Source organism: Dipodomys merriami, unplaced genomic scaffold, assembly GCF_024711535.1.
Source record: "Dipodomys merriami isolate MVZ:Mamm:240054 unplaced genomic scaffold, mDipMer1.0.p SCAF_92, whole genome shotgun sequence".
Taxonomy (NCBI): Eukaryota; Metazoa; Chordata; class Mammalia; order Rodentia; family Heteromyidae; genus Dipodomys; species Dipodomys merriami.
Genome location: NW_027206535.1, coordinates 4,575,732 through 4,595,411, shown reverse-complemented (window position 1 = coordinate 4,595,411; position 19,680 = coordinate 4,575,732). Strand labels below are relative to the sequence as shown.

General features: G+C 47.8%; 2 protein-coding genes across 5 annotated transcripts in view; one reads left to right on the top strand and one right to left on the bottom strand.

Moving 5' to 3' along the window:
• Positions 1–116: 116 nt before the first annotated feature.
• LOC138821636 (farnesyl pyrophosphate synthase) lies at positions 117–13,366 on the bottom strand. Of its 4 annotated transcripts, none has more exons than XM_070014078.1 (10): positions 13,245–13,366; positions 11,990–12,152; positions 9,289–9,429; positions 3,650–3,730; positions 3,394–3,516; positions 2,959–3,047; positions 2,797–2,869; positions 1,627–1,704; positions 1,400–1,534; positions 117–370 (listed from the first exon to the last, which is right to left on the bottom strand). In XM_070014078.1, exons 2-10 carry the CDS (start codon positions 12,128–12,130, stop codon positions 170–172), a joined length of 1,062 nt encoding a protein of 353 aa, XP_069870179.1. In that variant the 5' UTR covers positions 12,131–12,152; positions 13,245–13,366; the 3' UTR covers positions 117–169. The 4 variants fall into 4 exon arrangements, with proteins under 4 accessions (XP_069870179.1, XP_069870181.1, XP_069870178.1 ...); XM_070014080.1 differs by having other exon boundaries at positions 11,990–12,131; XM_070014077.1 differs by lacking the exon at positions 13,245–13,366 and adding an exon at positions 12,230–12,448 and having other exon boundaries at positions 11,990–12,131.
• A 182-nt stretch (positions 13,367–13,548) lies between these two features.
• LOC138821460 (pyruvate kinase PKLR) overlaps positions 13,549–19,680 on the top strand; it is a 31,059-nt gene continuing 24,927 nt past the window's right edge. Inside the window, exon 1 of the mRNA XM_070013702.1 lies at positions 13,549–13,612. The gene's annotated coding sequence lies outside the window, so the exon portion shown is untranslated. The remainder of the gene's footprint in view (positions 13,613–19,680) is intronic.

Sequence of the window (19,680 nt, the reverse complement as noted above, 5' to 3'; positions counted from 1 at the left end):
AGTGGTCCAGACATCGTCCAATCACCACTCATGCATTCCCCTGGCCCCTGCCACACCACCCCCAATCTGGACAAGGTGAGACTCCAGGCTGGAGCAAGAACAAAAATGACAGGAAGGTTGGACAATAATTTATTGAGAGCGCTCCCTCCCAGCCCTTGCAGTCTCTAGGTCACTTTTTCCGCTTGTAAATCTGGTTGGCTAGCCCCAAGAAGATGGCAGATGGCAGGGGTGCAGCGTACTGCTGGATGAGACTCATAAGGCGGCTGTAACTGTCTTCCTCATACTGCAAGAACACAGCTGGCAGGTCCAGCTGCTCGTAAAGTGCCTTCACCTGAGCCACCTTCTTGGCGTCCTTCTGCCCGTAATTTTCCTGAAAGGAGTTGGCGACAGGAAAATTGCATTAACTCTCCAGCGGCCCCAGGACCACTCTGGTCTCTCATCTAGATATTCTAGAACATCTCCAAAGCCCACCTCTCACTCCATCTCTGCCTCCAAATAGTTTTTTTGTTGTTGTTTCGTTTTTTGTTTGCTTTTTGGTCGGTGGTGGGGCTTGAACTCTGGGCTTGGGCACTGTCCTTGCCCTCTTCAGCTCAAGGCGAGCGCTCTACCGCTTGAACCACAGCACCACTTTTCTAGTGGTTTATTGGAGATGAATCTCAACGGACTTTCCTGCCCCGGCTGGCTTTGAACCGCGATCCTCAGATCTCAGCCTCCTGAATGACTAGGAGTACAGGCCAGGGAACCACCAGTGCCCGGCTTATTGTTTTTGCTTTTAGATAGATATTGCTATATGGCTGGCTTCAAATTCAAGATCATCCATCCTGCCTCAGCCTCCTGAATGCCACATCCAGTTCTGTCTCCAACTACCAACTCCCAGTCTCCTCTCCTCCATCCCAAATGTTCAGATATTGTCTCAGCTCCAGCTGCTTCTACTCTGGTGATTCTCAAACTTGACACTTCAAGCCACATGATTATTTGGGGAACTGTTTTGTATGTTCTATGATGTTTCTCATCATCCCTAGCCTTCTATTATCTAGTAACCTTTAGCACATGCACACTATTTTATTTTTGGTTGGTTGTGGGGCTTGAACTCGGTCTGGGCGCTGTCCCTCAGCTCTTCAGATCAAGGTGAGCGCTCCACTACTTGAGCTGGTTTTCAGGTGGTTAATTGGAGATAAGAGTCCCATGGACGTTCCTGCCTGGGCTGGCTTTGAACCATAATCCTCAGATCTCAGCCTCCTGAGTAGCTAGAATTACAGGTGTGAGCCACGGTCGCCCAGCTTCACACTCTAAATTCTAACATTGCCAAATGTTCACCAGGAGACAAAAACCATCATAATTGAGAACCACCACCCTAGCCCTCTCTTAGCTAAGGGACTGCCAGGCCTATCTTGAGCACCTGCAAAATCTGGCGCTGTTCTGGAGTGCCCCGTTGCAGACACTGAACCACCAGCCAGCTGCATTTGTTGTCCTGGATATCAGTGCCAATCTTTCCCGTCACACTGGGATCCCCAAAGGCGTCAAGGTAATCATCCTGGACAGGAAGCACAAAAGGAGGAATGAAGAAATTTGCAGGTAGGAGAGGAAATTGCTATGGTTCTGTGCCACTGCATTGAGCCTTCCTACCTGGATCTGAAAGAATTCTCCCATCTCCAGCAGGATCTTCTTGGCATTGGCATGTTCCTTCTCTCCATCAATGCCTGCCTACAAGGCAAGAAGTAAGAAGGCAAACCCACAAATATCATCACCTTCCCAACTGCTTCCTCTATGAGACAGACTTAGTCCCATGAATTACAAAGTCCTAATCAACAGTCCAGCAGCCTCTATCCCACTTATCTTTGGCTAAGCCATCCTGGAATTCCAAAGGCCCTCACTTTCCTTGTTTGTCTGATCCACTTCCAGATCTTTTTTTTTTGCTGGTTGTAAGACTTGAACTCTGGGCCTGGGCACTTTCCCTCAGCTTTTCAGCTCAAGGCAAGCACTCTATCACTTGAGCCACAGCACCACTTCTGGTTTTCTGGTGGTTAATTGGAGATAAGAGTCTCACAAAGCCGGGCGCTGGTGGCTCACGCCTGTAATCCTAGCTACTCAGGAGGCTGAGATATGAGGATCGCAGTTCAAAGCCAGCCCAGGCAGGAGAGACTGTGAGACTCCTATCTCCAATAAACCACCAGAAAACAGGAAGTGGCGCTGTAGCTTAAGTGGTAGAGCGCTCACCTTGAGCTGAAGAGCTGAGGGACACTGCCCAGGCCCAGAGTACAAGCCCCACGGCCGACAAAAAAAAAAAAAAAAGTCTCACAGAGTTTCCTGCTTGGGCTGGCTTTGAACCTCTATCCTCAGATCTCAGCCTTCTGAGTAGCTACGATTACAGGCATGAGCCACCAGTGCCTGATTACTTCCAGATCTTTTTACCACCTCAAACCTTTCAGGATGAAAGAACTCACTTGAAGAAATGAGTTGAGAGTAAACAGCCAATCCCACTGGCTGCCTTTGAACCCATGCTTTTCCCTCTCAGCCTGAATTAGCTTCTTCGCAATCCATCCCAGTTCAGATGCAGGAATCACTGTTCCCTTATTAAGAACCAAGCATTTTCATTTGCCTGGCCTCAGCTAATTATACAGTCTTGTAGGGCAGGAATTTTATCCCTTCCTATAGCACAGCAGACAGACCCAGAGGGATTAAGTGTTTTGTTCAAGGTCACACAGTCATTCAGTGGGATTGTCCAAGTGGTCTACTGTGTCTTCCTGTCCCAAAACCCATGTGGGTAGAGCCAGGAGAGTGCAGATGCTGACTCACCATGTACATGGCAGCCGCAACGGGCAGGTAGAAGGAGTAGAAGGCTGTCTTGTACTTGACAATAGATTTATACCTGAGTAGGAGAATATAAATGACTCAGAAGGGAAATGTCCACCCTCAATCCCCTCTTACCATTCAGTTATGGTTCACACTGACCCTTACCGTTTCTCAGTGTATCTGCCAAGATCCACATGGCCCTGGGGAGCTGTAATGAGGTCCAGGGTCTGCCCAATCTCGGTCTGATAGGAACTCTAGAGAAGAGGAAGATGGATCAGGCAAGCTTTCTATAAATATGGCGAATGCTGACATGTAGGTCCCACAACATCTCATAGCAGGTGGCAACTGAGTACAAACAAAAGCAGAAGAAAGGAGAGAAAATCTAGGCCCACAATCTTGCACAAAGCCCTTTCTCATTGCTTCTCCCAATCATATAGGGACAGAGGAGCCCTTCTTGCCATTACTACTATCACCCTTTCCAGTCACCTTCCCTGATTTCCCTTTCCAGGAAAACCTACCAGTCCTGCACCCTGAAACCAGCAGATGAGGCCAAGGGAACTGTGAGCAGCCTCTGACACTGGGCCTGAGTCTGCAGCTTACCTGCAGGAAGAGCTCAATGAGGTTCAGATAGTATGGCTGCTCCCGGCAATAGAACTTCAGCAGGCGGTAGATACATGCTTCCAGGAGCAGAGCGTCATTGACCGCATCCAAACCTATGCCCGGCTGTTAGAGGCACAATGTAAAACATGTAATCTTTCTCTGGCCTACATGCATACCAAGAACTACTATCCAAGATAGTTTAACAGGGCTGTATAACCTGTCCCCACACCCACTGCTCCCTGCCCGTCCACATTACCTTCTTATACCAGCAAGTCTGTCCCCTGCGAGTAAGGGAAGAGTCCATGATGTCATCTGACACCAGGAAGAAAGCTTGAAGCTAGAAGAAAGAAAAGTAGAATAAGACCCCCAGGTCGTATGCGTTCTCTCAGAGCTGCTGTTTCTGATGGTCACTGAGGTGGAAAGAAGGTCAGGATGGGGACACCAAGAACTTCTGTTACAGAAAATGTAGAAATGTGAGAATGTACATGACCTCTTCTATCAGGCTCCCCTCTAAAACAAATGGGACAGAATCAAGTGCTGGTAGCTCATGCCTATAATCCTACCTACTGGGGCTGGGAAGGTAGCTTAGTGGTACAGCGCTTGCCTTGCATGCATGAGGCCCTGGGTTCAATTCCTCAGCACCACATAAGCAAAAAGAAAAAAGCCGGAAGTGGCGCTATGGCTCAAGTCGTAGAGCGCTAGCCTTGAGCTGAAGAGCTGAGGGACAGCGCCCAGGCCCAGAGTTCAGGCCCCATGACTGGACCCAAAAAAAAAAAAAAAAAAAAAAGATCCTACCTACTCAAGAAGCTGAGACCTCTGGAGAATCCTGGTTTTAAGGCAACCCAGACAGAAACATCTAAGAGACTATTATTTCCAATTAACCATCAAAAAGCTGGGCTAAACCCAGCACCAGTGGCTCACACCTGTAATCCTGGCTACTCAGGAGGCTGAGATCTGAGGATAGAGGTTCAAAGCCAGCCCAGGCAGGAAAGTCTGTGAGACTCTTTTTGTTTGTTTGTTTGTTTGGGTCTGGTCATGGGGCCTGAATGAACGCTGGGCCTGGGCGCTGTCCCTCAGCTCTTCAGCTCAAGGCTAGCACTCTACCACTTGAGCCACAGAGCCACTTCTAGCTTTTTTCTTTTTGCTGAGGAATCGAACCCAGGGCCTCATGCATGCAAGGCAAGCGCTCCACCACTGAGCCACTTTCCCAGCCCCATCTGTGAGACTCTTAACTCCAATTAACCACCACAAAACTGGAAGTGGCACTGTGGCTCAAGTGACAGAGCGCTCACCTTCAGCTGAAGAGCTAAAGGACAGTACCCAGACCCAGAGTTCAAGCCCCATGACAAAAAAAAACGAAAAAACAAAAAACGGCGAGCTGGTACAGTGGCTCACAACCATAATTCTAGCAACTCAGGAGGCTGAGATCTGAGGACTGTAGTTCAAAGCCAGCTCAGGCAGCAAAGTCCATGAGACTCTTATCTCCAATAAACTACTCAGAAAAATCTGAAAGTGGTGCTATGGCTCCAATGATAGAGTGCTAGCCTTGAGCACAGAGAGGCTCAGGGATAGCGGCCAGGCCCTGAGGTCAAGCCCCAGGACTGACCGGAAAAAAAAAAAAAAAAAAAGCTGGGCTAGTGGCTTGATTCAAGTGGTAGAGCATAAGCTAGCCAAGTACAAGGCCTTGAGTTCAAATCCCAGTATGGATTCAGGGGTGAGGAGATGGAACTAAAACACACTCATTTTCATGTTAAATGATTAAAATAGTTGCTCACACCTCTAATCTGCCCTAGACTATCCCTAGTATCAAGAGATTATTAAACACAATAGAACTCTCTGAACAACACAGGCATGTACCACCAAACTTGCTTCTTACAGTCAGGCTACATATGCCTTAAAAACAGCTTTTCAAGACATGGGTTTGGTGCTGCTGCTTGGCTTCTTCTGCATGCTGGGAATATAACTCAGGCTCTCATGAAAGCTAGCCAAGTACTGTACACACCCACAAATGCACCTGGCCAAGACAAGGTTTTGAAAACTACACCCTATCCTGGTCCTGTGTGCTCCATACTGCTAAGGAAACAGATTATACTCCTCTCATCTAAGGTGTAGATATTTGACACCTCTGCTGCTATTCCATGCAAGCCCAAAGAAAGGAGGCATCTACCTATGCCTTTAAGGCTGACCTCACCCCACAGAGCAGGGTACAGACCTGGGTTTTTCACACAAGGCAGTTTACTCACACTGTGACTATTTGTAGTAGAAGGGCTCCCCTGAAACTATCACTCATCGCATCTCGCATCACCTCTCTCAAAGGTGACGGCAATGCCAGGCATTGGTGGCTCACACCTGTAATCCTGGCTACTCTGAAGGCTGAGATCCAAGGATCGTGGTTTGAAGCCAGCTGGGCAGGAAAGTCTGTGAGACTCTTATCTCCAATTAAGCATTCAAAAAAGGGGGAGGAGGGGCTGGGAAGGTGGCTTAGCAGTAAAGTGCTTGCCTCGCATGCATGAGGCCCTGAGTTCAATTCCTCACATAAACAGAAAAGGCTGGAAGTGGCACTGTGGCTCAAGTGGTAGAGCACTAGCCTTGAGCTGAAGAGCTCAAGGACAGCGTCCAGGCCTAGAGTTCAAGCCCCATGACCACCCCCCCCCCCAAAAAAAAAGCCAGAATGATTCGTGGATTTATTATACATGGTTTTGACCAAGCACAATCAAATTAATAAAAGAAAAAAATCAAAACAAAGTTCACAATTTTTTTTTTCTTTTTGTCAGTCCTGGGCTTGAACTCAGGGGCCTGGACACTGTCCCTCAGCTCTTCAGCTCAAAGCTAGCACTGTACCACTTGAGCCACACCACCACTTCTGGTTTTCTGTTGGTTAACTAGAGATAAGAGTCTCATGACTTTCCTGCCTAGGCTGGCTTTGAACCTCTATCCTCTGATCTCAGCCTCTTGAGTACCTAGGATTACAGGCGTGAGCCACCATCGCCCAACTAGACCAACAAAAATTTTAAATTTTTCCTGTGCATTACATAGCTCATCCAATCCACAAAATAATAAATCAAAAATCAAATTTCACACACAAAAATTAAATTGCTGGGGGCTGGGAACATGTCTCAGTGGTAGAGTATTTGCCTCATATGCATGAGGTCCTGGGTTCAATTCCTCAGCACTACATAAGCAGAAAAAAAGCCGGAAGTGGCACTGTGGCTCAAGTGGTAGAGTGCTAGCCTTGAGCTGAAGAGCTGAGGGACAGTGCCCAGGCCCAGAGTTCAGGCCCCATGACTGGACCCAAAAAGCAAATGCAAGGTAACAATGTGCTTCATTTAAGTGACAAAGTGAAAATTGAGATTGGTTGAAAGGTAGCATGTCAGTAGTGAAAGCTGGGTGGTGTTTTGGGGAAATATATCAAGCATGTACAGTCTAGCACTGGACAGGCATCCTGCTCATGCCCAGCGTTTCCTCACTGGTGCTCTCCTTGAACCATATACCCACAAATACTTAAACGTCAAGTGGACTTTAATTTCAGCCACCAATACTCAAAGATATTCTTCAAGGGAAACCATCCCATTGCCCCTCCCTCAACTTCCCTTGCCCCTGGTACTAACTCTAGCCCCACCCACATTTTCCTTTATTCAGAACCCCTACAAAAGTATCAGAGCCAGAGTCCCAGTAATATAAATTAAATGAGCAACTATAGGGTGTAACTCAGAACTGGGAAGATGTTTTCAACGGAACCTCCCTAACCAGACATGGTGGTACATGCTTGTACTCAGTTACTCAGCAACTCAGTTCAAAGCCAACTCAGACAAAACATTGGTGAGCATCCATCTCAACAAATAAGCCAGGTATGTAGTCTACACATGTTAATTCCAGCTATGCAAGAAGTACAAGTAGGAAGATCTGAGTCTCAGACCAGCCCAGGACAAAGAACAAGAGCCTCTACCCAAAAAGTAACCACAGCCAAAAAAAAAAAAAGGCTAAGAATGTGGTTCAATTGGTAGAGAGCTTGCCTAGCAGTACAAGGCTCTGAATTCAAAACCATAGTATTACCCAAAACACACACACACATGTATGTATGTATGTATGTATGTATGTATGTATGTATGTATATATAATAACCTTCTAGGGTAAATGTGACAAAATGATGGGAAATACACATTACCAAAATCAGAGAAATACAGATTAAATTGTGAGGTACCCTAGCAAACAACTGGCCTGAACTTTTTTTTTTTTGGTGCCAGTCCTGAGGCTTGTAGTCAGGGCCTAGGCACTGTTCCTGAGCTTTTTTTCACAAGACTAGCACTAAGCACTGGCCAGGACTTTCTGAAAAGTCAATTGCATCTGGGCCAGTGCCTCACACCTGTAATCCTAAAACTGACATCTGAGGATTACAGTTTGAAGCCAGTCTAGGCAGGAAAGTCCCTGAGACTCTTACCTCCAATAAACCACTCAAAAACCATAGGTGATACTGTGGCTCAAGCGGTAGAGCACTAGTCTTGAGCTGAATTGCTCAGGGACAGCACCCAGGTCCAGAGTTCAGGCCCCATGACCGGCCAAAAAAAAATTAGAAAGGGCTGGGAATTTGGATTAGTGGTAGAGTGCTTTCCTCACATGCATGAAGCCCTGGGTTCAATTCTACTACATAAACAGAAAAAGCCAGAAGTGGTGCTGTGGCTCAAGTGGTAGAGTGCTCAAGGTGAGCTTCAAAAGAAGCTCAAGAACAGTGCGCAGGCCCTGAATTCAAGTCCCAGGACTGGGGGGAAAAATATAGAGAATTTAAGGGTTTTTTTTTTCTTCCTGTTTTTCCCTCCCATCCCACCCAGAAGTAGTATAGTTCTGTTTAAGGAGTTTAATGATGATTTTTTAATGATGTTTAATGAGTACCACTGCTGCATTTGTTCACCTATTTAGAGAATTTAAGTTTAAAACAATTGCCAGTTCTCTAGTTTTGCTTTAGAACCAAGGACTGTCCCTTTTGTGCTTAAAGATTAAAGAGATTAAAGAGCCAACACTGCTCTGCCAAATTCTAATTTAAAAAAAAAAACACTGGGGGGCTGGGAAGGTGGCTCAGTGGTAGAGTGCTTGCCTTGCATGCATGAGGCCCTGGGTTTGATTCCTCAGTACCACATAAGCAGAAAAAGCCGGAAGGAGCTCTGTGGCTCAAGTAGTAGAGCACTAGCCTTAAGCTGAAAAGCTGACAGACAGCGCCCAGGCCCCACAACTGGCAAAAAAAAAAAAAAAAAAAAAAAAACAGGTGTAGGTGGCACACACTTGTAATCTGAGCTACTCAGGAGGCCGAGATTTGAGGAGGATCCCCATTCAAAGCCAGCCTGAGCAACAAAGTCCATGAGACTCATATCTCCAATTAACCACCAAAAAGCCAGAAGTGGAGCTATGGCTCAAATGTTGAATACCAGACCTGAATAAAAAAGGCTAAAGGCTCGGAGTTCAAGTCCCAGTACTGGCACGGAGGCGGGGGGGGGGGGGGGGGGGGGGGGAGGCAAAGGAAGTTCCCCTCATTGGTTGACCCTTTAATCCATTCTGCCTAAATTTGCCTATTGTACACTAGAGACACAAGAGGTAATAAAACAAGTTTGGAGGGCTGGAACGGTGGCTCAGTGGTAGAGTGCTTGCCTCACATACATGAAGCCCTGGGTTCAATTCCTCAGCACCACATAAGCAGAAAAAGCCAAAAGTGGCGTTGTGGCTCAAATGATAGAATGCTAGCTTTGAGCTGAAGACCTGAGGGACAGGGCCCAGGCCCAGAGTGCAGGCCCCACAACCAACATAAATAAATAAAAAACAAACAAACAAACAAGTTTGGGGCCCATCTTTTCTCCCAAGAAACTCCCACTTTAGGAAACTTGTGCTGCCCTTCTCCAGCCCTCTCACCAGTTCCACACACCAGCCCACAGTAAGGGCCCGCTGGAGACTGTCAGCATCTTGATTCTTTGGCTCCACCAGCTCCTGGAATGCTACCAGCACCGTCAACCCGCGATTGTATTTGCCTCCAATGACATTGTACTCCAAGACCTAGATAGAGCAAGGGGAGAGGGGCAGGAGAACAGGTCCACAGGACAGTTAGCTCAGATTTTCCGATCCCTCCTCCCTCTCAGCCATCATCTATTTCATCCTTCCTAATTCCAGGACCCCTGCAGGGAGCTCCCAAAATTGCAACCATCTTGACTTCTTGAGTCCTGAAGCCCAGCTAGAGTTCCCCAATGCCTAGCTGACATTTATATGGTATTCCCTATTAAGTTTAAAGCCTCCATAGTGAAGATTAAGTCCTGTACCCAAACCCAGAACTCAAAGAAAACTCAGTAAACACTAGTTGCTCAGGTCACTGCTCATCCGACTTCCCTTTTCCCACCAATTCTTACTTTGCACCACACAGGGTTCAACCCATCTGCAAATGAAAAACCTGTACTAAACATGAGGCCCCAAGCCAGGGCCACTCACTGTAATTCTAGCTACTCAGGAGGCTGAGATCTGAGAATCATGGTTCAAAACCAGCCCCAGCAGAAAAGTCTGTGAGACTCTTATCTCCAATAAACCACTCAAAAACCAGAAGTGGTGCTGTGGCACAAGTGGTAGAACACTCGCCTTGAGCTGAAGAGTGCAAGGCCAGAGTTAAAGCCCCACGACCGACAAAAACAAACAACAACGGGCTGGGAAGGTGGCTCAGTGGTAGAGCACTTGCCTTGCATGCATGAGGCCCTGGGTTCGATTCCTCAGCACCACATAAGCAAAAAGAAAAAAGCCGGAAGTGGTGCTGTGGCTCAAGTGGTAGAGTGCTAGCCTTGAGCTGAAGAGCTGAGGGACAGTGCCCAGGCCCAGAGTTCAGGCCCCACGACCAGACCCAAAAAAAGAAAAAAATGCACTCTGTAACTGTAAACCTTCTGTACATCACCATTGCAATAGCAATAAAAACTTAAAAAAAAAATCTCAGCCGGGCGCTGGTGGCTCACGCCTGTAATCCTAGCTACTCAGGAGGCTGAGATCTGAGGATCGCGGTTCAAAGCCAGCCCGGGCAGGAGAGACTGTGAGACTCCTATCTCCAATAAACCACCAGAAAAACCAGAAGTGGCGCTGTAGCTCAAGTGGTAGAGCGCTTGCCTTGAGCTGAAGAGCTGAGGGACAGCGCCCAGGCCCAGAGTTCAAGCCCCACGACCGACCAAAAAAAAAAAATCTCACAGAGTTTCCAGCCCAGACTGGCTTCAAACCATGATCCATTAATCTCAGCACTGAGACCAGCTTTTTTTAACCTGTCCAGGGGTTTGAACTCAGGATTAGGACATTGTCCCTGAGCTTCTCCACCTAAGACTAGTGCTTTACCACTTGAACCACCAATCCACTTCCAGATTTTTGGTGCTTACTTAAAAGTTTAAAGGGGGCCGGGCGCTGGTGGCTCACGCCTGTAATCCTAGCTACTCAGGAGGCTGAGATCTGAGGATCTCGGTTCAAAGCCAGCCCGGGCAGGAGAGACCGTGAGACTCCTATCTCCAATAAACCACCAGAAAACCGGAAGTGGCGCTGTAGGTCAAGTGGTAGAGTGCTCGCCTTGAGCTGAAGAGCTGAGGGACAGCTCCCAGGCCTAGAGTTCAAGCCCCACGACCGACAAAAAAAAAAAAAAAAAAAGTTTAAAGGGGAAGTGGCGCTGTAGCTCAGGTGGTAGAGCGCTCGCCTTGAGCTGAACAGCTGAGGGAAAGCTCCCAGGCCCAGAGGTTCAAGCCCCATGACCGACCAAAAAAAAAAAAAAAAAGAAGAAAAGTTTAAAGGATTTTCCTGCCTGGGCTAGTTTGAACTCTGATCCTGAGGTCTCAGCCTATTGAGTATCTAGGATAACAGGTGTGAGTCACCAGCACCAGGCCCTGGTTTGTTTTTTGTAATGGATTTTTCCTAATTTTTGGTTCACCTGGCCTTGAACTATAATCCTTTTTATCTCCTTTTACTCCTGAGAAGCTGGGGCTGCAGGTGACTGACATCCTACTGTTTTTGTGTTGTTGTTTTAAACAACAACAACAAAACCAGGTCTTGCTATGTAACCCAGGCTGGCCTCAAACTCATGATCTTTTTGCCTCCGCCTCTTGAGTTCTGAACTTACAGAATGTGTCACCATACATACCTAGCTAAAAAATTCTTTCTAGTCAGGCACCAATGGCTCATACCTGTAATCCTAGCTACTCAGGAGGCTGAGATCTTAGGATCATGGTTCAAAGCCAGCTGAGAAAAGTCTGTGAGACTAATTAACCCCCAGAAAACCAGAAGTGACATTACAGCTAAAAACAACAACAACAACAACTTTTCCTTAGGGCTCAAGAAGACAATCTTGAACTTCCTTCTCTGATGTTTGCCTGCCAAAGTAGTATTTTACAATGATACAAAACCAAAAGATTTGCCAGGTTCAAGACCTCCACTCCCATGCAAAGCAGTTTGGATGGTCCACTCTCTACAGAGCTGAAGTCAAGTTGATGGGCTAAATAAGTACATAGTGAAAGTCTTCACCTGTCAAAAGTCGCCCCCAAACCACAGCTCAATTGCACACCTGTGCAAAATGAAAAGGACTGGCTTCCTTAAGTCATGAATCTCTTACCTCCTTCAGCCGGGCAATGGCATCTCCTGTCTCTGGGTGCCCTAACTCATCCTCAGTCAGCACCTTGACAATCTGGGAGAAGTGCTGGATGAAATCCTGCTTCTCTTGGGCATAAGCATTAGATTTCTGGTCTCCATTCATTCTGAGAGAGGAGCAAAATGTTCTGAGGAATGGAAAGACAAATGAAAAGGCTGATCCCACATTTCCCTCCCCAAGGCCCCTCACCTCAACCACACTCACCGAAGCTCATTTGTCCACACTTGGCACCAGCAGCGGGCACCATGCCAGGACCCCAGGGCTGGGTACCAATGCACCAGAGAAGGCCTCCGTAGGGAACATAGCCATCTCTCCTGGGGTACCCAGCAGGGGGCTGGCAGCAAGAAGACCCCCACAGATCTCAGCCACCGGGACAGGGGCATCATGGGGGTGGCATAGGGAGGGGGCATCAAGCACTCCCTGCAGGGGCAAGTACCAAAGGATGCATGGTGGCAGCTCCCCTTATCATACCAAAACCCACCTCCCAACTTGATCCAGAATGCCCTACCCTGTGGTGGACAAAGCTTGTAAGTAGTTCCCATGGAGAGAACTAAACGAATATTTGGGTTACTGACACCCAACAGATCTTAAAGTGAAGCAGTTAAAACTGAATTCCTTATGTCTTCAAGGCTGTGTGCACAAGGTTTGGGGAGATACAGAGCAAAGCACCTCAGCACTAGGGGCTGGAAGGACCCTTTTTAAAGCACTCCATCATACAGACGTTAATCTGAGGCCTTGGAGGTTCAGAAGGCAGCTGAGCAGAAGGAGAGCCAATCTAGCACGCAGGCCTCCCCTGGTAGGAGGTGGAGAGGCTGGCCGGGGTCTGAAGTTCGCCTCAGAGAACTGGGACTAAAGCCCACGAGCGATCTGGACATGTAGTCTGCAGCACTAGGACTGGACATCCTGAGTCTTTACAGAAGCTCTGAGATTTTGCAGGTGTTCTGCTAAGAATAACTTGGAGGACGGGGGGGAGGAGGGGCACGGGGCGGTCCTCACAGCAGGAGTAACGTGGGAGCTAAGCATATTGAGGACTTTGGAAAAGTACAAGGGTGAAGTTTGGAAGTGTCCAAAAGCATTAACGGCCACTTAGTTGGGCCCGACCGCCCCACTCCCCCGACGGAAAACTCTGACACAACAGGCTGGGCTACCTTACAGTACCCCAGAGGTAAGGCCCGATTCCGAACCTCAACCTCCAGTCCCAGCGCGCAGTCTTTCTCACCTGTTCCGGGATGCAGGGTCTTGCTGGTCCAGATTGTTGGCGGGGTACACCTAAAAGCAGAACACGCTCCGCGCTCAGCAATCTGGGCCTAGTAGTTCTGTTCCATCTTTCTCTGTGAGTAGAGACAGAACAACAGACTACAACTCCCAGCATGCCGCAGGAGGGACAGCGACAACGTGATATTGCGCGGTAGGTAGGGCAGCACTGATTGGCTGATTTCCCTCGTGTGAGCATGGGCCCTGTGACGGATGACCAATGAAAGGCTGCGAACCGAAGAACCGTCTCCCCGCCCCCGCCGCTCCCCAGAAGCTGCGCGACCGTGCCGGGGAGGGTGTTGGGCCGCTGGGCGGTTGCTACAGTCGAACCAGGTTGGTAATTCTGCCACTCTAGCCCACGGCTGTGGCCTTGACTCTATGCTTTCCTGTACAGCCAAAGGATAAGTTAGTAGAACTCAGCTTTGCCACTTACAAGTCCTAACTTAGGCAAACATTTAATATATCTAATCCTATGTGGAGTGTGGCGATGTACTTCCCACCACTCTGAAGACGGAGGTAGGAAAATCTCGAGTCCTAGACCAGCCAGGGCAAAGTTAGACCTTATCTCAAAAACGAAATTTAGCCAGGCACAAGTAACTCACGCAGTAATCCTAGCTACTAAGGAGGCTGAGATCTGAGAATCACGATTCACGTAGCTAGACCAGGCAGGAAAATCTATGAGATCCACAACCAGTAAAAAGCTGTAAGGTTTTAGGCGAGGAAAGATCATGCAGGAGGAGGTAAAGGTGAAGAAAGAAAAGTTTATTGGGGTATGCGCCAGGGCGAACTCCCTAATCCGGATCAGAGAGGTCGCCCAGAGTCTGGTTGTAGCAGTGTTTATATGGCCAGGGTCAGCAGGAACTTTTAGCACATAGCTTGTTTTGAGAGTTTCAACAGTTTCAGGTTAGTGCCCTCGAAGAATGATTGGGACAGGTGGTGTGTAAGGAAGTGGCTTTTCTCCCGCTGCCTCTGCCCTCCAGCGGCCTGTCAAATGCCAGACGTGAAACTGTGACTCCAGTGGTAGAACATGAGCTTCGAACGAAAAGGATAAAGAACAGCACCCAGCCACTGGCGCACACACACACACACACACACACACACACACACACGGAGGGGCGGGTATTCACACACACAGAGGGGTGGGTATTCACACACACACGGAGGGGCGGGTATTCACACACACACGGAGGGGCGGGTATTCACACACACACACACACACACGGAGGGGCGGGTATTAGGAATATAAGATTTAGCTCAGTATAAAAGCATTTTCCTGGCAAGTGCAAAGCCCTAAGTTTGGAGTTTGGCCCTTAGTTCTGGGGGGAAAAAATTAGAAAAGAAAGGAAGGAAAGAAAGAAAAGAAAGCTATAAACGACAAAAAAAGGAAGGAAGGAAGGAAAGAAAAGAAAGCTGGGCCAAGAAGGTGGCTCAGTGGTAGAGTGCTTACCTTGCATGTATAAGGCCGTGGGTTCAATTCCTCAGTACCACATAAGCAGAAAAGCTGGAAGTGTGGCTGTGGCTCAAGTGATAGAGCGCTAGCCTTGAGCTGAAAAGCTGAGGGACAGTGCCCAGGCCCAGAGTTCAGGCCCCACAACCAAAACAAACAAACAAACAAACAAAAAGAAAACAAAGAGCATAGTAAAGAGAGGAAAAGAAGGAAAGAGCTATAAAAGACCACCCCCCCCCCCAAAAAAAAACGGCTGTGAGGCACCTGTGGCTCACGCCTGTAATCCTAGCTACTCAGGAGGCTGAGATCTGAGGATCACAGTTCAAAGCCAGCCAGGGCAAGAAAGTCCGTGAGACTCTCATCTCCAATTAATCACCAGAAAACTGGAAGTAGCACTGTGGTTCAATTAGCACAGCACTAGCCTTGAGCTGAAGAGCTGAGTCTTTTTTCTTCTGGAGGAGAGAGGGTTTAGCACAAAACTATTTAAAAGGAAGACCACATAGCACTGGCTTGCCCCTGCATCTTTGCGACTGCTACTCAGAAGGTTGAGAGTGGAAGGATTAAGGCCAGCACAATCAGAAGTTTATGAGACCCTAAAATATCTAGCAAAAAACAGGACTAGAGATGTGGCTCAATTAGTAGAGTGACTGCCTAGTAAGCATGGATGTTTGAAGTTCAGACACCAGAGGGCCTAAATTGGCCCTGAGTTCAAACCCCAGTACTACATACACACATACACCAAAGAAACCTAATTAAAACATAAATTTAGCTTGTTTATTTTTACAGACATGAGCCACTGGTGCCTAATTCTAAGTGCTTTGATTATTTTTAAGTTAGAGTCTCAAGTTTATCCCTTGAACCGAAGTCTTTTTACTTATGCTTCCTGTTTCTATTGGGTGGGCTAAATTTAATCTGCCTCTCAAGTAGATAGAATCACAGGCATGAACAACCTCACCTTATGTATCCTGATGTATTTTCTTAACTTGCTCCTCGTCTACTGTACTTCCTGTAAAATAATAAATAGAGCTGAGGCTTCATTGGGAGCTAAACTCCTCTGAGGCTGCATGATATCAGGAGACACACAAGCTTTAGTTGCCCTACTTTTAGTGGGGTCAAACCTTCTGGGTTTAGTAGCTATGAACATGTGTTCTAAATTTAAATGAAAGCAGACATAAGTATCAACTAAGGATGCCACAGAGGAAGTGAAATCTAGGAAGCTGAATATGAATTTATTTGTTTGTTTGTTTTGCCAGTCCTGAGGCTTAAACTCTGGGCCTTGGCGCTGTCCCTCAGCTCTTCAGCTCAAGGCTAGAGCTCTACCACTTGAGCCACACCCCCACTTCCAGTTTTCTGGTGGTTTATTGGAGATAAGAGTCTGAAGGACTTTCCTGCCCAGGCTGGCTTTGAACCACATCCTCAGATCTCAGCTTCCTAAGTAGCTAGGATTACAGGTGTGAGCCACCAACACCCCGCACTCCCTGCTTTTTCTAAGTAGTTCATTAGAAATGAGAGCATCACAGAATTTCCTGCTTGGGCTAGCTTTCTGCTGTGATCCTCAGATCATGAGTAGCTTGGATTACAGGTGTGAGCCACCAGTGCCTGGCCTGAATAAAAATTTTACTCAACAGAGAAGATAGGGAAAACATGTAGGCATGGGGTACTGTGTGGGCAAAAGCCTAACATAGGGATAGAGCAAGTCAGGTTTAAGAAGGGAAAGGAAGCCGGGTGCTGGTGGCTCACGCCTGTAATCCTAGCTACTCAGGAGGCTGAGATATGAGGATCGAAGTTCAAAGCCAGCCCGGGCAGGAGAGACCGTGAGACTCCTATCTCCAATAAACCACCAGAAAACCAGAAGTGGCGCTGTAGCTCAAGTGGTAGAGCGCTTGCCTTGAGCTGAAGAGCTGAGGGACAGAGCCCAGGCCCAGAGTTCAAGCCCCACGACTGACAAAAAAAAAAAAAAAAAAGAAGGGAAAGGAGCCAGATGCTGGTGTCTCATACCTTTAATCCTAGTTACTCAGAAGGGAGGAATCTGAGGATCAATCCATGAGGCAGTTATCTCATCCACCAGAAGGCCAGAAGTGGAGCTGTGGCTCAGGTGACAGAGCATCAGCAAAAAGCCAAGTAAAAGCATGAGTCCCTGAGTTCAGTTCTCAGCACACACACATACACACACACACACACACACACACACACACACAAGCACCAGTGGATCACACTGTGGCTCAAGGGGTAGAGCACTAGCTTTGAGCAAAAAAAGTTTAGACATAGCGCCCAGGCACTGAGTTCAAGCCCCTGGATTGGCACAAAAAAAGGGGGGGAGGGGGAGAAGGATTTGAGCCAGGAGTAGAGAAAGGGAGGAGAGGCTAGATAGATACACTTGACTGGGAAGATCTATGTATGCCCTGAGCCACTGGCAATGCCATTGATAGCAGCAGGCTAGCGAGGCAAGATTTTCAAGCCCTGAACTTGGGCTTACAGCTGGAGGCTACCTTACAGGACAAGGCTCCCAAACATGGAGATCCCAGACAGGTAGAACCTGGGCCAAGTGTGAGAATGATGACAGAGAAGGAGTTTGAAAGATGTTGGCATTTACAGGATTTGTATGTGTGTGTGTGAGTGTGAGTGTGATTGTGTGCGTGAGTGTTGTGTGTGTATGGGGGGTGGAGGGGGGAGGTTGGTCCTAAATTAGATGTGGGAAGTAAAGAACCAAAGCAGGAAAGCAAGAAAGGGAAAAGAATTGCCAGGACTAAAAGAGAGACTGGATGGTCGGGCACTAGTGGCTCATGCCTGTAATCCTAGCTACTCAGGAGGCTGAGATCTGAGGATCACAGTTCAAAGCCAGCCTGGGCAGGAAAGTCCATGAGACTCTTTTTTTTTTTTTTTTTTTCCAGTCATGGGGCTAGAACTCTGGGCTTGGGCGCTGTCCTTCAGCTCTTCAGCTCAAGGCAAGCGCTCTACCACTTGAGCCACAGGGCCACTTCTGGCTTTCAAGTTTATTGGAGATAAGAGTCTCACAGACTTTCCTGCCCAGGCTGGCTTTGAACCATGATCCTCAGATCTCAGCCTCCTGAGTAGCTAGGATTACAGGTGTGAGCCACCGGTGCCCAGCTCCATGAGACTCTTTATCTCCAATTAACCACCAGAAAACTAGATAGCTCTATGGCTCAAGTGGTAGAGCACTAGACTTGAACTGAAGAGCTGAGGGATAGCACCCAGGCCCCAGAGTTCAAGCCCTATGACTGACCAAAAAGGAAAGAGAAAGAGAAAGAGAGATGGAGAGAGAGAGATTGAGAGAGAGAGAGACTGGAATGGGGAGGAGCACTAACTGCAGCATGGCCCCTACCATGGGGTGATAATAAGGGATGGGTCTCTGATAAGATGCTGTATAACTCAAAAGAGAGGCCAGGGCTAATTCAAGCCATCAATTGTTGGAACCCTTCACTATTCATTCTTCAAATTATTCATTGAACACCCACTAGGCAGTAAAACTTTGGCAGTGGACAAAGACAAAATCTACCCACATGGCCCTGACCTCATAGCTCTGATTCTAGGTTGGGAATAAGAAACACATTTAACAGGTATAATGATGTAAGAGCGGGGCTGGGAAGGTGGCTCAGTGGTAGAGTGCTTGCCTTGCATGCATGAGGCCCTGGGTTCGATTCCTCAGCACCACCTCAGAAAAAAAAAAGCCGAAGGTGGCGCTGTGGCTCAAGTGGTAGAGCGCTAGCCTTGAGCTGAAGAGCTGAGGGACAGCGCCCAGGCCCAGAGTTCAGGCCCCAGGACCGGACCCAAAAAAAAAAAAAAAGATATAAGAGCAGTTGGGCTCCGGTGGCTCATGCCTGTAATCCTAGGTACTCAAGAGGCTGAGATCCAGAAAACCGGAAGTGGTGCTGTGGCTCAAGTGGTAGAGCACTAGCCTTGAGCTGAAGAGCTCAGTGACAGTGCCTAGGCCCAGAGTTCAAGAAAAATATAGGTAGGTAGGTAGGTAGATAGATAGATAGATAGATAGATAGATAGATAGATAGATAGATGGATGAGCAGAACAAGCCCAGTGCTGGTTGCTCATACCTGTAATCTTAGCTGTTCAGGAGGCTGAGATCTAAGGATTGAAGTTCAAAGCCAGCTGGGGCAGGAAAGGTCATGAGACTCTTATCTCCAATAAACCACCAGAAAGCCAGAAATGGGGCTGTGGCTCAAGTGGTAGAGCTCTAGCCTTGACCTGAAGAGCTGAGGGATAGTGCCCAGGCCCAGAATTCAAGCCTCATGACTGACAAAAAAAAAAAAAAAAAGAGTAAGCTGGGTGTTGGTGGCTCAAGCCTGTAATCCTAGCTACCCAGGAGGCTGAGATCTGAGGATCTCAGCTCAAAGCCAGCCAGGGCAGAAAAGTCCAAGAGACTCTTATCTCCAATAAACCATCAGAAAACCGGAAGTGGCACCCTGGCTCAAGCGGTAGAGTGTTCACCTTGAGCTGAAGAGCACAGGGACAGCGCCCAAGCCCAGAGTTCAAGCCCCACGACCAACAACAACAACAAAAAGAGCAGAACAGGAAAGGAGGGCAAAACATGGTCAGGACCAGGACCGTATAATTAAAACACAGTAATCACAGTACCTCACTGGTAAGGCTTAAGCAATCAGAAGGATGCAGTAAGCAAGGCACAGAGCCATCTAGGGGAAGCAGAGGGAAGAGACAACAAATGTAGGTTCCTCCCTGAGCAGTAGCTAGATTGAAAACAGCAAAGAGACCAGTATGACTGGTTGGAAGGGAGGAGAGAAAGACTGTTCCCCTGGGCCACTTAAAGACTTCAACTTTTACTCTTGAATGTGAAAGGAACTTATGATGGAACATTATTCAGCCCTGAGAAGAAATGGAACCCTGGCATATGGGGAGGACAGCAGGATCCATGCTACAAACAGACCAACACTCAACACTGGAGCCTGCCTCTGATGCCTCTCT